The 17,011-nt window shown below is 44.4% G+C and overlaps 1 protein-coding gene across 24 annotated transcripts in view; it reads right to left on the reverse strand.

Moving 5' to 3' along the window:
* Positions 1 to 16,515, reverse strand: part of LOC100005008 (arf-GAP with Rho-GAP domain, ANK repeat and PH domain-containing protein 1) — a 46,995-nt gene extending 30,480 nt beyond the window's left edge. For 6 of the 24 annotated variants that reach the window (XR_012396953.1, XR_012396954.1, XR_012396950.1 and 3 more), the window contains exons 1-7: positions 16,449 to 16,515; positions 16,296 to 16,381; positions 13,611 to 13,708; positions 6,119 to 6,180; positions 3,900 to 4,149; positions 1,938 to 2,036; positions 58 to 177 (exon numbers count right to left, since the gene is read on the reverse strand). Coding sequence is in view for 7 of the 24 variants with exons in the window: in XM_068216157.2 (XP_068072258.1) it covers positions 58 to 177; positions 1,938 to 2,036; positions 3,900 to 4,149; positions 6,119 to 6,180; positions 13,611 to 13,708 (629 nt within the window). In the remaining 17 variants the exon portion in view is untranslated. Of the gene's footprint in view, positions 1 to 57; positions 178 to 1,937; positions 2,037 to 3,899; positions 4,150 to 6,118; positions 6,181 to 13,610; positions 13,709 to 16,295 lie in introns of all 24 variants that reach the window. The other 18 variants (XR_012396957.1, XR_012396958.1, XR_012396952.1 and 15 more) reach the window with 7 other exon arrangements.
* Positions 16,516 to 17,011: the final 496 nt, after the last annotated feature.

Consider the following 17,011-nt stretch of genomic DNA (forward strand, 5'->3'; position numbering starts at 1 on the left):
CCCGTGTGAATAGAGCGTGAAGCTCTGATTTAAAGGATAATGTAAAAAGTTATTTACTTGCGTCCTTTCCACACGTCAAGCCAGCTGGACTGAGACACGGTAAACTCACTGCGAGTCTGGTCTGATTTCTGCCCTGATAATGTTTGCTTCTTCCTACTCACACGAATGGTTGCAGCCCTGCAAACAGACAGATCACAAGATTGCCAAACTTTGCAAAGCACTAGGCTATAAACGAGTTGACACAATGCTACAAATCTAAAACAAGTCGCAATTTTAAACACATATGTATATGTACACACCTACATAAATCAATAAATAAATAAATATATATATATATATATATATATATATATATATATATATATATATATATATATATATATATATATATATATACACGCATATATACATACATACATACATACATACACACACATATATATATATACACACATATATATATATATACACACATATATATATATATATATATATATATATATATATATATATATATATATATATATATATATATATATATATACACATATATATATATATATATATATATATATATATACATATATATATATATATATATATGTGTGTGTGTGTATATATATGTGTGTGTGTGTGTGTGTGTGTGTGTATATATATGTATATGTGTATGTGTATGTATATATATGTATATGTATATGATATATGTATATATATCATAAATAAAAATAAGGGTTACCTACAGTGTACAGTGGTAATGCATGAAAAAGTAACCTGACAACATATATGTAACTCCATATATGTAACATATATATGTAAATATATATATATATATATATTTATATAATATATATAAAGTCTCCCAAGTTGTCACGGGTTGCCACAGCGGAATGAATCGCCAACTATTCCAGAAAATGCTATACACAGCGGATGCCCTTCCAGGCGAAACCACCCATATGCGTGCGAGAACATGCAAACTCCACACAGACATGCCAACTGACCCAGCCGGGACTCGACCCAGTGACCTTCTTGCTGTGAGGCGACGGTGCTAACCACTGAGCCATCGTGCCGCCATATATAGTAGTTCTCTCACCCTTCTAAAAGAGTTAGAGACTGCTTTTGAAGCACTTCACTTCAGATGTTATTCGTTATTCTTGTTAATCTAGTAGATAACTGACCAACAAAAAATATATAGAAATTAAGACACGATGTGTTTTCATTTCCTGTCTCACTCGCGGCATAATAGTGTCTTAAATAATGTTGCCTTTGACAGCAATCATCAGTGTTTTTTGAGATTGAAATAAGAATAAGGGAGGATGGGGCAGGGTGGTGCTGGATATGTGCGTACCTTTGAATAAAATCCTGCAGGCGCCCCTGACTGAAGTCACCAAATGGCCATAAGCAATCATTAATTGCACTACAGAATGTTACGTTTTCACTCACAAACTGTATGTATTCTATCAGCGCTAAATAAGCTCGGTTAGCGGCACCACCTGCTGGACACTCGTAACTTATTAGTCAGGGGTCAAAGGTCAAAACATGTACATTAACATATCAGCACAGCTAGATTGTTTTCTGTCTGCTTATTGTAGGTGCACATATTATTGTAACGTGTTCTCACCTCACATTATACATGTATTTCCCATGAATGGCAAATAATTGACCTTTTCACACTTAGAAACAGCCTTAAAAGTAAATGACACTGATGTAAGCCACATTTTTATCTGCAGGGTATATGATGGATTGATTTTCACCATCTCACTACTCTTGAGTACTGTTAGAAGGGCTACTTTTACTCATACTTTGGGTAGTATTGACAACAGATACTTCTATTCTACTTACACTTCATCTATTGGCAAGCAATAGCACTTGATTTTTCACTACTCATTCCAGTAATGTACATACTGTAAAATAAAGTGCAAACAAATTCTGGACTGTACCGTGGTTTCTTGGGTCTGTCAGGCATTTTCTGAAGGCTCTCTGATTGGAGATGGATCTCTTCATTGGCCCACTGAACATCCGTCAGCTTATCTGTTTTACTGTAATGAAGAAAGTAAATCACCCACTGTAAAAAAAATGCTGAATCACTGTTGGGTCAAATATGGACAAACCCAACCATTGGGTTTAAAGCGTGCTAATGTACTTTAAACTGAAAGGGAATATTGAGTAGGGGGCGGGGCTTTCTTTGCACATCATTCACTCTTAGTAAACTAATGGCAAGCGGGGCGTGGCTAAAAATAATGACCGCCACTCCAAATATGAAAGCAAATGCTCAGATTTGATTACAAAAACTTATTAACTTGCACTAATTAATTTTTTATCTGCAAACTAAACCATGCGAATTTGGATTTCACACAGACTTTAAATGTGTGATTAAAATGTAACAGTAAAAGTAAAAGCTAAGCCAACATTTGGTTTGCCCAAATCTGAACCGTCGATTACGACAACCAAGAATTTTTTGAGTGCACTGACTAATGTGTAAAAATGTAATCAAGACATAGTTGAGATGGGGGAAACAGTAATAATAAAGTTTATTTTTGTATGATAAACACTCACCGGCCACTTTATTAGGTACAATGGCCTGTTAGCGCAAATTTCTAATCAGCCAATCACATGGCAGCAACTCAATGCATTTAGGCATGTAGACATGGTCAAGATGATCTGCTGAAGTTCAAACTGAGCATCAGAATGGAGAAGAAAGTTGATTTACGTGACTTTGAACGTGGCATGGTTGTTGGTGCCAGACGGGCTGGTCTGAGTATTTCAGAAACTGCTGATCTACTGGGAATTTCACGCACAACCTTCTCTAGGGTTTACAGGGAATGGTCTGAACAAGAGAAAATATCCAGTGAGCGGCAGTTCTGTGGGCACAAATGCCTTGTTAATGCCAGAGGTCAGAGGAGAATGGCCAGACTGTTTTCCAGCTGATAGAAAGGCAACAGTAACTCAAATAAGCACTCGTTACAACCGAGCTCTGCAGAAGAGCATCTCTGAACACACAACACGTCCAACCTTGAGGAAGATGGCCTACAGCAGCAGAAGACCACACCGGGTGCCGCTCCTGTCAGCTAAGAACAGGAAACTGAGGCTACATATCACACAGGCTCACCAAAACTGGACAATAGAAGATTGGAGAAACGTTGCCTGCTCTGATGAGTCATTGAGTCTCCATTTCTGCTGACACATTCAGATGGTCGGGTCAGAATTTGTCCTCAACAACATGAAAGCATGGATCCATCCTTTCTTGTATCAACAGTTCAGGCTGGTGGTGGTGGTGTAATGGTGTGGGGAATATTTTCTTGGCACACTTTGGGTCCATTAGTACCAATTGAGCATCGTGTCAACACCACAGCCTACCTGAGTAGTGCTGCTGACCATGTCCATCCCTTTATGACCACAGTGTCCTCATCTTCTGATGGTTGCTTATAGCAAAATAACGCACCATGTCTTAAAGCGTGAATAATCTGGTTTCTTGAACATGGCAATGAGTTCACTGTACTCAAATGGCCTCCACAGTCACCAGAGCTCAATCCAATTGAGCACTTTTGGGATGTGGTGGAAAGATAGATGGCATCATGGATGTGCAGCCGACAAATCTGCAGCAACTGTGTGATGCTATCATGTCAATATGGAGCAAAATTTCTGAGGAATATTTCCAGTAGCTTGTTGAATCTCTGCCATGAAGGATTAAGCAGTTCTGAAGGCAAAAGGGGTCCAACCCAGTACTAGTAAGGTGTACCTAATAAAGTGGCCGGTGATTGTACATTTTTCCTTTATTATTTCAGCAAATAAAACTGTTTATTTATGTGCACTCTAAGTTTACCCAACTACGACTACTTCTACTACTGAGAAACCTGCAAATGTAAAAAGGACGCATCACGCAGCTCTAAATAACACATCACCTTGCTTTCTGTACATTGTGTTGGCCTTTAGAGAGATGCTGATGTGTTTTTGGCGAGTCTGAAGCCGCAGGGGAATCATCCGAATCAGCAGACCTCAGTGCTTCCACTGATAAACCGGAGCTGATGGAGATCGAAGACGGCCACACTAACGTTTCACTGCTTTTAACATCTAGAAGATCAGGGGGAACAGAAGCGGATGTCGACTGATGAGATGAACCGTCCACACTAGCCTCATGTTGGATGTCCGTTTCTGCAAAAAAAAATAAAAAAAATAAAAAAATAAAAAAATATATATATATAAATAAAAAAAGGATCACCGGAATGGGGGAAGTAAAGTGGGAAAATATGATACACCGGTGTTTTAGAATATGGAAAAAACCATACCATCTATACGCTGCTTTCGGCTGTTTTTATATTATTTGTTTTTATTTTTTTTATACTCGTCTCTTATATTCCTGTTTATGTAAAGCACTTCGAAGTGCCACCGTGTATGAAATGCGCTACATAAATAAACTTGCCTTGCCTAATAGGACAACCCCAAATCAGAAAAGGTTGTGTCAGTATGGAAAACACAAATAAAAAAAGTAATTAACGATTTCTGAATTTACTTTGACTTATAGCAATATCGCAATAGTATAGCAATCGTTTATAATTCAAATGAACACAATGGGGTATATGCACATGGACTTTTAAAGGGCACATAGTTGACCCCTTTTTTATGATTTAATATTAATATTATGGTTGTTCTGAGTGTGCCAGTTTAGGTTTAGTTCAACACACAGTTCAGATGTTTTTATTCTAATGTGTTTAAAAGTGTCATGGGGGCATGTACAAAGTTTGCTGTTTTAGGGGCGTGTTGCTTCACAGTTTCGGCTTCCCGCCCAACGTAACAAGGGGGTGGAGCCAAGAGCCCCCACGCTCTGTGTTTGCAACAGACAGGCTGACAGACAGAGAGAGAAGCTGAGCTAAGCTAGGATGAGCATTCAGCCGTACATGTACAACTCGGACACAGACCAAGCAGAGAGTACGAAATCATTTGTGTCGTTGTATAGTTTGTATAGTCTCGATGTATAAGTGTCGAGCTTGTACACCTAGACTAATAACCACACACACTGAATTAACTTTGACTGAGGCACAGAATGCGCCGCAACACGGCACACCAGACACACTCAGTGACGTGACAGAAACATGAAGTGTCCCGAATCGTCGCTCCACGCATTACAGAACTCCAAACACAAGCCTCCACCAGGGCAAACACAACGGCGCCGGGCCGAGCCGTCGACCCGAAGCTCCGCAGCGTGCACCCTGACAGAAACCCACGCCCAGAACTCCGAAATGCACGGCGCCACGCAAAAGGTACAAGCAATAATTCTGAATAGAGCGATAATGTGGAGAATATTTATCTTGTGTTGAGCCCAATGAGCTTTTCATCTAAAAATAGAGCACGGGTGTTTCTTTATTGATATCGCTTTGACTCACACGCTGAAAATGGCAGACGTGCAACATGAACACGTGCACATGAAAACCGCTCCAATTGGTCCACCGTTTTTATGTTGTTAAATTGAAAAGAAAAAAAGGACTGGGTGTGTTGATATCACCACAATTTGACGGTCTATACACTATACTTACACACCAGTTTGTCCAAACAGCTTGAAAAGTAGATTTTTCACCATAGGTGCCCTTTAATTTCCGTCAGCCAGCCCCAGGGCTTACAGTTAATCGTCATCTCATATAAAATCGCTGCATTTAAGATCTGATTTCTTTATAAAAACAGCGATCTTCACTGTCTGGTGGAGATACGAAAGTGGGTCTCAGACCAAACAAGAAGCACTGCATTAAATTATACTTTTCCGCGCCATGTCTTCAAAATATGGAAATTTATTTTACCCCAGTATTTTCAATGGAGTTTCTGTGCTGGTCTGTGGCTCATGACGGCGCCTGCGTTTAAATGGTGTCGTCTCTTTTTATACTTTAACAACTAAACGGATGCTAATTTACTGATTGTATTTAAATCACATCACAACGTCCATCCTGTAAAAGGAACCTTGTGAAATTGAAAATAGTCACACTTTCACCGCAAGTTCATCATTGGCTGAACAACACTAGCTCTGCATATTATAGTCCATTCAAATTCAGATTGTTTTGGTATATTTTAAGCTCCATAGCTAGCATATTTAATAGATACTATTTATCGTCAAGAAAAACACATTAAAAAGTACCTTGAGTTTTCATCTGTGTATTGATCTGAACATCAGGAGGAGGCAAAGGAGCATCACCATTTCTGTAAGAGATTTGAGCATAAAATGAGTTTACTGACTTTGCAAAAAAGCTGATTTATTATTAGACACGCTCTCTCAACATTTTTGTACATCTTTTTATTATTTATTACATTATTTTTTCCATGTTTACGTTTAGCTTGTTGGTAACTTCAAAATACATTTAGAAATACCTTTTTTCTAGCATCGGGTAACTTAAAACATATTAGTAGTGTAAACCTTTGCCTCAGAGACATAATTTCTGCCATTATTTCTGACTAGGCTTCAGCCGGTCTCAAATTTTCTACTTGCAATTAATAGCTAAAACTTTTCTCAAATTTAATATAAAATAAATGCAAAAAAAAAAATGATAAAATATTACATTTAAATAAAATAAAACTTCTAGTTGCAATTAATTGGTAAAGCTTTTAATCACCTCTACATTTGAAATAAAATTAAATTTAAATTAATAAAACAAAACTTAAATAAATGCAGATAAAATAAAAATAAAATGCAAGCAAAATAAAATAAAATTAAACGTAAACAATATAAAATACAAATAAAATAAATGTTCTAGTAGCAATTAATTGCTAAAACTTATTACATTTAAAATAAAATAAAAATAAAATAAAAAATAAAATGAATAAAATAAAATAAATATAAATACAAACAATAAATACAAATAAAATATAAAGTATAAAACACAAATAAAATATTTTTGTTTCAATTAATTGCAAAATATTTTGTCATAAATACTTAAAAATTTTACATATAAATTAAAATTTAAAACTAAAATCAAATAAATTTTCTTGGTGCAATTAATTGCTAAACTTTTATCGCATTTAAAATGAAATAAAATAAAAATACAAGTAAAATAAAAAAAAAACAAAGTATGAAATATGAAATACAAAGAAAAAATCTTGTTAAAATTGCTATTGCTAAATTTGCTATTATTAAAATAATAACCGAATTAAATAAAAATAAAATAATAAAAATAAAATCAATGAAAATATAAAATACAAATAAAATAAACTATAATAAATAAATAATATATTATATAGCATAATAATATATAATACAGCATAAATTACATTCAAATAAAATTATTGTCTAGTCGCAGTTAATGGTAAAACTTTTATCACATTTACAGTATTATTATGAATTTGATCTAACTTGCAAGAAAAAATATATAATAATATAATGCTTCTTGATTTATGAATTTAAAATATACAGATAAGAAACAAGACCAAAACAAAGTAAGAAAAGCATTTTTTGCAATGTAGAATGACTTTACAGAGAACGTTCGAGGTTACAGAAGTAACCCTTCGTTCCCCGAGGAGGGGAACGGAAGTGCCATGAATGGGAGGATTCGTATCAGAAGCCGCTTATCTGGAGAGTATTGAACGGGCCAATGAATGAAATTAATTGGCAGCGTAAGCTTGCGCAGGTGTGCGACATCTGCAATCATCTCAGCATATAAGCACACCTGAAGCCAGCAGACGCCATCCTTTTAAGCTGAAGAGACTTTCAAACAGCTAAGGGACAGTCATTATGGCGACGGAATATGGCACTTCCGTTCCCCTCCTCGGGGAACGAAGGGTTACTTCTGTAACCTCGAACGTTCCCCTTCGGTTGGGGAACTTCAGTGCCATGAATGGGAGAATATGGAAAGCGCCATAATGACTGCACCTTACCAACACCCCCGATGAGGAGATAGTCAAGCAAGCGTGACGCACCCACATCATGGGGGGCGCGGTCCTCCAACGTGTCCCTGGCCCTAATTTATCCTACTTCAACAGAAGTTTTACGGATTTAGATATATTTTTTGGGAAGTCGTGAGCATCTAGATAATTCTAGGAAATACGACAGTACGTTGGGAAGCGTGCAATCCCGATAGGGAGGACGCTGCGGAGGCCATCCGTTACCCAAGGGGGGGATAGATGGCAGAATTTACCTATGGACTAGCCCTAAAAAGGGGGAGTACGCATAGCAAAGAGTGGTTAGCGGAGAGGGAAGACACGGGTCCGCCCAGGGGGGGGACTTAACCGTGGCGGAATAAGCCTATGGGATCGCCTAGTGGGGATCACGCATAGCAGGCACCTATACCCAAAACGCGGGCTGACCAGCGGGCAGACCTACAACGTAGTGGGCCAGCAAGTGACTCCTCCGCTGAGTCAGTGCTGGGGGCCACGGAGGAATCTGCAGGGCTCACCTGACGGGGAACTTTACTGACAGATAAAAAAGGCGCACGTACCTCCGTGTTAGGGAGAATGGCGCAGCAAGCGTGTTTCAACACCCTACCGAGTTGTCTCCTCAATCACCAAAGGGTTACCTAATACCCTTGAGGAAACCGGCTCCACTCGCAGATTGTAAAACCTTGCAAATGTGTTGGGTGTCGCCCAGCCCGCAGCTCTACAGATGTCTGTTAGAGAGGCGCCGCGTGCACGCGCCCAAGAGGATGCAACGCTCCGAGTGGAGTGTGCACGTACTCCCGGGGGACACGGCTGACCTCGACTCGAATAAGCGAGTGAAATGGCATCCACAATCCAGTGGGATAATCTTTGTTTCGATACGGCACTTCCCTGCTGCCGACCGCCATAACAGACAAAGAGCTGCTCCGATGATCTAAAATTCTGAGTACGGTCCACATAAATGCGCAGAGCGCGAACTGGACAAAGTAAAGAAAGGGCTGGGTCTGCCTCCTCCGGGGGCAGCGCTTGCAGGTTCACTACCTGATCTCTAAAGGGGGTGGTAGGAACCTTGGGCACATAACCGGGGCGGGGTCTCAGGATAACGTGAGAGTAATCCGGCCCGAATTCCAGGCACGAGTCACTGACCGAAAATGCCTCCAGGTCCCCGACCCTCTTGATGGAGGCCAACGCAACCAGCAGAGCTGTCTTCAGGGACAGAAATCTTAGAGATACTGATTCGAGTGGCTCAAAGGGATCGGATCGCAGACTCGTGAGAACGAGGGCGAGATCCCAAGAGGGCATGAGAGGGGGGCGAGATGGATTAATCCGCCTAGCACCCCTAAGGAACTGGATGACCAGGTTATGCTTTCCCACGGTGCCGCCAGCTACCGCGCTATGATAAGCGGAGATGGCGGCCACGTAAACCTTGAGAGTGGAGGGCGACAGCCTGCTGTCCAACTTCTCTTGAAGGAAAGAGAGCACAACACTAATCTGGCAATTTCGGGGGTCTTCTCTGCGAGAGACGCACCATTCAGTGAATAGACTCCACTTCAGGGCGTAGGCGCGCCTCGTGGAGGGGGCTCTAGCCTGAGTGATGGTATTAACCACCGCAGTCGGTAGGTTACCTAAGTCTTCCTCGCGTCTAGGGACCACACGTGGAGGTTCCAAAGATCGGGGCGAGGGTGCCAGATGGTGCCCTGTCCCTGAGAGAGTAGGTCCTCTCTCAAAGGGATCCGCCAGGGGAGGGCCGTCGCGAGGAGTGAGAGCTCTGATATCCAGGTCCGGTTGGGCCAAAGGGGCGCAACTAGCAGAACCTGTTCCTCGTCCTCCCTGACCTTGCACAGAAACTGCGCGAGCAGGCTCACTGGGGGAAACGCATACTTGCGCATGCCCCGAGGCCAGCTGTGGGCCAGTGCATCCGTGCCGAGAGAGCCCTCGGTCAGGGAAAAAAACAACTGGCAGTGAGCGTTCTCGGGGGAAGCAAACAGATCGATCTGGGCCTCCCCGAATCGCGCCCATATCAGCTGAACAGACTCGGGGTGGAGTCTCCATTCTCCAGGGCGTAACAGCTGTCGTGAGAGCGCATCGGCTGCACGATTGAGCGTGCCTGGGACGTGAATGGCGCGCAGCGATTTCAGCCGCGGGTGACTCCAGAGGAGCAGACGGCGGGCGAGCTGAGACATGCGGCGAGAGCGCATACCCCCCATGCGGTTGATATACACCGCCGCCGCCGTACTGTCCGTCCTGACCAGCACGTGTTGCCGCTCCAGCACCGGTAAAAAGCGGTGGAGAGCGAGGAACACTGCCAACAGCTCTAGGCGATTGATATGCCAATGCAGCTGGGCACCCTTCCAGAGGCCCGCAGCCGCATGCCCGCGACACACGGCCCCCCAACCCGTGTTGGAAGCGTCTGTTGAAACAACAACATGGCTGGACGCCTGTCCTAGAGGCACACCGGCCTGTAGGAACGAGGGGTCGTTCCAAGGGCTGAGGGCGCGGCGACACAGCGCAGTAACCGAGACCCGGTGTGTGCCCGCGTGCCATGCGCGTCTGGGGACCCGATCGTGAAGCCAGTGCTGAAGTGGTCTCATATGGAGCAACCCGAGCGGCGTGACGGCGGCTGCGGATGCCATATGCCCCAGGAGCCTCTGAAAGAACTTCAGTGGGACCACTAGTTTGCTGTCGAGCTCCCTCAGACAGTTCAGCAACAGGCGAGCGCGTTCCTCGGAGAGGTGCGCTACCATGGTGATCGAGTCCAGCTCCATCCCGAGAAAAGAAATCCTCTGCACGGGGGCGAGTTTGCTCTTTTCTCGGTTGACCTGAAGCCCCAGTAGGCGGAGATGCCGAAGCACCTCGTCCCTGTGCACAATCAATTGCTCCCGCGAGTGGGCTAAAATCAGCCAGTCGTCGAGATAACTGAGTATGCGAATGCCCGCGAGCCGAAGGGGCGCTAGGGCACCCTCCGCGAGTTTGGTGAAGACCCGCGGAGACAGAGAGAGCCCGAAGGGGAGGACCTTGTACTGCCACGCTCGACCCTCGAACGCAAACCGCAGAAATTGGCGGTGGCGTGGAAGAATGGAGACATGGAAATACGCGTCCTTCAGGTCTATGGCTGCAAACCAATCCCGAGGACGAACGCATTGGAGAATGCGCCTCTGCGTGAGCATTCTGAACGGCAGCTTGTGCAGACAGCGGTTCAAAACGCGCAGATCTAGGATTGGCCGTGACCCACCGCTCTTTTTGGGTACGATGAAGTATGGGCTGTAAAACCCACTCTCCATCTCGGCTGGAGGAACCGGCTCGATTGCACCCTTCGCCAGGAGGGCAGCAATCTCCTCTCGCAAGACAGGGGCGGACAGGGGGTTGACCCTGGAGAAATACACGCCCGTAAACTTGGGGGGCCGCTTCGCGAACTGAATCGCGTAACCGAGTCTGATTGTGCGTATGAGCCACCGCGAGGGGCTGGCCCGCGCTAACCAGGCAGGCAGAGCCCTCGCTAATGGAGTCATCGCTACAATCGCTGACGTACCAGCGGTGGGGCAGCGCGGAGTGGGTGTGCTGATCCGGGAAGCACGAGGGTCCCGCGGAAAAGCTGGAGGAGAGCGATTCGCTCTGGCTCCGCACCCTGACTCCGGAGAGGGGGCTGGAGGGCTGAGGGAAGGGAGACCGTCCCCCCAGCGCTCGTGAGCCACTGGCGAAGCACGTAGAGTCTGCGAGCCGGAAGGCAGCGCGTCCCGGACTGGCAGAACTCGTGCAGTCACATCCGGGGAAGGGAAAAAGTGCTCTTTTACTGATGTTTTGGTGGCACTGAAAAGTACCGTTGTTATCGGGGCCCCGCCCTCCAGCGGGGAAAGAGCAAGTTTCCTCTTCTCCGGATGGCCTGTCTCAGGGACGCTTCGCGGTCCGTTTACCGGACTTAACGGCGCCCTGGGCAGGAGGGGCTGCCTGCTTTCGAGGTGAACGCCGCGCCCGCTTGGCCGGAGGCGCAGGCGGGGGCGGGGCAGCACTCGTTGGCGGGCGCCCTCGGCGAGGAACAGCGGAGGTGGATGGCTCGGCAGGCGGAGCGGGCTTACGGCCACGCCGATAGATGACATTGCCCATCGCATCCGACTGCTCTTTCACCGCCTTGAATTCCTGGGTGAATTCACCGACGGTGTCGCCGAACAGGCCAGCCTGGGATATGGGCGAGTCAAGAAAGCGAACTTTGTCAACGTCGCGCATATCGGCCAGGTTTAGCCAGAGGTGGCGTTCCTGAACCACAAGTGTGGACATCGTCCTCCCCAGCGCACACGCGGCGGACTTAGTAGTCCGAAGAGCATAGTCGGTCGCGGTGCGCAGCTCATGTAATAAGCTTGGGTTGGACCCGCCCTCGTGCAGCTCGGCCAGCGCCTGCGCTTGGTAGCGCTGGTAGGTGGCCATCGCGTGCAAAGCAGAAGCAGCCTGGCCCGCAGCCTTATAAGCTCTGGCTCCGAGGGAGGCAGACAACCTACAGGCTTTGGACGGGAGGCGGGGCAAACCCCGCCACGTAGAGGCGCCGCGCGGACAAAGATTGACCGCGATAGCGCGCTCCACTGACGGGATCGCCTCATACCCCCTGGCAGCTCCGCCGTCAAGGGCGGTGAGGGCGGAGGCACTCGCAGCACGGGCAGAGAAAGGTGCCCTCCAGGACTGCGTGAGCCTACTGTGCACTTCCGGGAAGAAGGGGACGAGAGGCTTCGAAGGCTTCGCCTTCTGGTCCTCTACGTAGCACCCATCTAGTCGGTCCGGCCGCGGAGCTGGGGGATAAACCATCTCCAACCCCACGGCCGAAGCAGCCCGGGAAAGCACGGCTAACATGTCCGCTTCAGGATCCGATTTGACAGCGCTCACCTGCCCGGAGGGGGCGAGCGGGTCCGGATCTTCGTCGGACAGTGAAAGCCCACCCTCCGATGCCGCGGAGGACATCTGATCTCCGGTGTCAGCGAGTGTGAGAGCTACCATCTGGTTAGACGGATCACTCTCACCACCCGAAGCTTGGATGGAGCGCCGTGAGGAGCGAGAGGTCCGCGAGCCCGTGGGCGGCGGATTAGCTCCCGCTGAAACCCTCAGATCTGCCCGAGCGCCCGCTGCTTTTTTAGAACAGGAGGCAACTGGGGTGGCTCGCTCTCTTGCGAAAGTTAGCCGCGATCTTAGCTGTGCAACGGTCATGGCATCGCAATGACGACATGAACCGCCCGCGAGCACCGCATTAACATGCTGGAACCCCAAACATGCAATGCAGTGATCGTGTCCATCATCCGGAGACAGGAAACCCCCGCATCCAGAAACGCACAGTCGGAGCGCCATCCTGAAAAGGACGTGCTGCACGACTGTGTTGCTCTTTTAGGAAAGTTGCAACTATACGCACCGCTCTGGAGGACCGGACCCAAAGAACCGCAGGCAAGGGAGTAACCCAGCTCGACCGTCTGCCACCGCGAAGACCCACTCTGGACCGGGAGACACACTCGTTCGCTCTGAAGTGCTGATCAGCAAGAGGAACCCTCATCGACTCACTCAGAAAGGATCTGAAGCGAAAAGGATGGCGTCTGCTGGCTTCAGGTGTGCTTATATGCTGAGATGATTGCAGATGTCGCACACCTGCGCAAGCTTACGCTGCCAATTAATTTCATTCATTGGCCCGTTCAATACTCTCCAGATAAGCGGCTTCTGATACGAATCCTCCCATTCATGGCACTGAAGTTCCCCAACCGAAGGGGAACAAACTGCATATATTTCCTCAGGCTCACCTCTCGATGGAGGGTTGCTGTGCTAAAGATTTCCCAAATAAATATTTTGCTCGCGGCTTTGGCACAGGTATGACATCAGGTGGACCAGGCACAGACATCTGCAGTAAATAAATCATAAATGCACAAAGTATGAATTATGCTGGAAACGTCAGGAATGCAAACAAGATCATCTGAACGTGAACAAGACGAACAAGAATGTGTTGTTCTTTCACGGTTTGGAAACGTGACGCACTTAGCGGACGCTTTTACACTCGTGACTGCACACTTTCTGTCAAGGTAAGTTTATTTCATACACGGTGGCAATTCAAAGTGCTTTACATAAACAGGAATAAAAGTATAGGAAAATTCATTCATTCATTCATTGTCTTGCCGGCTTAGTCCCTTTATTAATCCAGGGTCGCCACAGCGGAATGAACCGCCAGTATAGAAAAATAAAAACAAATAATAAAAGTGATTAAAAACAGATTAAAATGTGTTAAAACAGGTTCTAAAAAATGAAAAGAAAGATATAAGAGTGCAAGAAAGAGAAAAACGATCTGCACAAATTGTTTATATGAATTCATGGAAATGAAGTCACATTGTATGAATTTGTAGAAATTGGCAAATCTGGAGATTCAATAATTATCCTGATGATTATACTTGTGTATATACATACATTCACCGGCCACTTTATTAGGTACACCTTACTAGTACCGGGTTGGACCCCCTTTTGCCTTCAGAACTGCCTTAATCCTTCGTGGCGTAGAGTCAAGAAGCTACTGGAAATATTCCTCAGATTTTGCTCCATATTGACATAATAGCATCACACAGTTGCTGCAGATTTGTCGGCTGCACATCCATGATGCCAATCTCCCGTTCCACCACATCCCAAAGCTGCTCTATTGGGTTGAGCTCTGGTGACTGTGGAGGCCATTTGAGTACAGTGAACTCATCGTCATGTTCAAGAAACCAGTCTGAGATGATTCACGCTTAATGACATGGTGCATCATCCTGGTGGAAGTATCCATGAGAAGATGAGGACACTGTGGTCATAAAGGGATGGACATGGTCAGCAACAATACTCAGGTAGGCTGTGGTGTTGACACGATGCTCAATTGGCACTAATGGGTCCAAAGTGTGCCAAGAAAATATTCCCCACACCATTACACCACCACCACCAGCCTGAACTGTTGATACAAGGCAGGATGATCCATGCTTTCATGTTGTTGAGGACAAATTCTGACCCGACCATCTGAATGTGTCAGCAGAAATGGAGACTCATCAGAGCAGGCAACATTTCTCCAATCTTCTATTGTCCAGTTTTGGTGAGTCTGTGTGAATTGTAGCCTCAGTTTCCTGTTCTTAGCTGTCAGGAGCGACACCCGGTGTGGTCTTCTGCTGCTGTAGCCCATCTTCCTCAAGGTTGGACGTGTTGTGTGTTCAGAGATGCTCTTCTGCAGAGCTCGGTTGTATCGAGTGCTTATTTGAGTTACTGTTGCCTTTCTGTCAGTTGGAAACAGTCTGGCCATTCTCCTCTGACCTCTGGCATCAACAAGGCGTTTGCGCCCACAGAACTGCCGCTCACTGGATATTTTCTCTTGTTCAGACCATTCTCTGTAAACCCTAGAGATGGTTGTGCATGAAATTCCCAGTAGATCAGCAGTTTCTGAAATCCTCAGAGCAGCACCAACAACCATTCCACATGCAAAGCCACTTAAATCAACTTTCTTCCCCATTCTGATACTCAGGTTGAACTGCAGCAGATCGTCTTGACCATGTCTACATGCCTAAACGCATTGAGCTGCTGCCATGCAAATGTCTAATCAGTCATTCACAAGCAGTTGGACAGGTGTACCTAATAAAGTGGCCGGTGAGTATATCTAGTAAAAAATCTTTAAAAGCAAGTGTTTTCAAGATGAGTGTTGCAATTAGCAGAAGAGCAGTGATGTATGAATTTGGTGAAAATACGATGGCAATTACTGACAATAACAAGACATTTTTGCATATTATTACACATTATTGTGACTATTACACAAATATGCAAAAGCAATTACTTTCACAATGAGTCTTGTAGTACAACCAGCAGGAGAGCAACAGGTTACATTAAAGTTGTTAACTATTTTAAATTAATAAATATTCATAATAATAATTAAAAATGTACATTTATTGAGTATTTCATTAACGTTTTTTTCTCGTAGTTCGCACTTTGCAGACGCTCCCTTCAGTTCTCTTGTCAAAATCAGCGTAATTTCATCTTGTTTTGAGGAAAACCTGATTGTTTTGTAAACCACAACATGTGAAAAGAGGACTCCTTTGTGAGGTAAAACACGTTTTGCTCGTGTGTATTTATCAATAAATGTCGAATCCATTAATATTTGGTCAACTTTACCGGGTAGTTTTGATTCCGTAAGGAAAACAACTGGGATATTGAGGTAAATTTGGTTTTATTTTCGAGCATTCAGACTTTTACCCTCCTAATATAATTTCAGAAGAGTATTATTTGCTAATTCGAAATAGAGAAGTCATATTAGCAGCCATGGCTATCAACAACATTGTTCACAGTCATTTAAATAGTGCTAACTTAAAGTTGTTGTTGCGTAAACAATAGAGTACCTGTCACAAGTTGTGCTCATAGCAGTGTAATCAATCAACATTAACCTTTTACATTCTGCTTAACTATTAATGGGATATATAAAAACAACTTACCTCAGTTCTTAAGTAGCCCTCAGTATGTACTGAATTTCATCAAACAGCTTTCACTTCTGTCTTTGAACGAGTTCGTTGTATAACTACTAGCATAATATAAGAAAATCTCGATTAAAACACATGTCGTATCGGTAGGAGAGACTTGTAACTTACCTTCGTGATGATCTTGATGAGGATTGAAGACGTCAGACACCTTTATTTTTTCCTTACCGCGAGATTTACCGGTTGATCCACTCACACACATATATATATGAGCGTGAGGGTTGGGTTGTAATCAGGTGAACTTAAACCTACTAGACAAGAACTGAATGACACTCATGTATGTAAAAAGGAAAGCAGTAGGCTTTTTTATTTCCTAAATCTTAGTTTTGTTGTTTTTGTTGTTGATGTTGGTTGAATTTTATATTCACAAAAGTAAAAAAAAATGCTGGGTTCCACACAATTCTTTCATGTTGTTCCAACATAAATTAGATTGTTATTATTGATTAATTAATTAATTTATTTATTTATTTTTTACTAATTTAAGTAGATTCAATTTAAAACAATTAAGTTGTCCCAAAAAAATTATGTAAGCTCTCCATGTACTTATAGACCATATGGTGAGGACACTGACCTGGAGAGACACTTAGTTTATGATAGTTTTTAAATTAGAGTGAAAGAAAGGGAAAAAGTATTGTTTGCTTGTTTTAAATCATTATTTAAGTATTAAAGTAACT

The sequence above is a fragment of the Danio rerio genome, chromosome 21 (assembly GCF_049306965.1).
Source record: "Danio rerio strain Tuebingen ecotype United States chromosome 21, GRCz12tu, whole genome shotgun sequence".
NCBI lineage: Eukaryota > Metazoa > Chordata > Actinopteri > Cypriniformes > Danionidae > Danio > Danio rerio.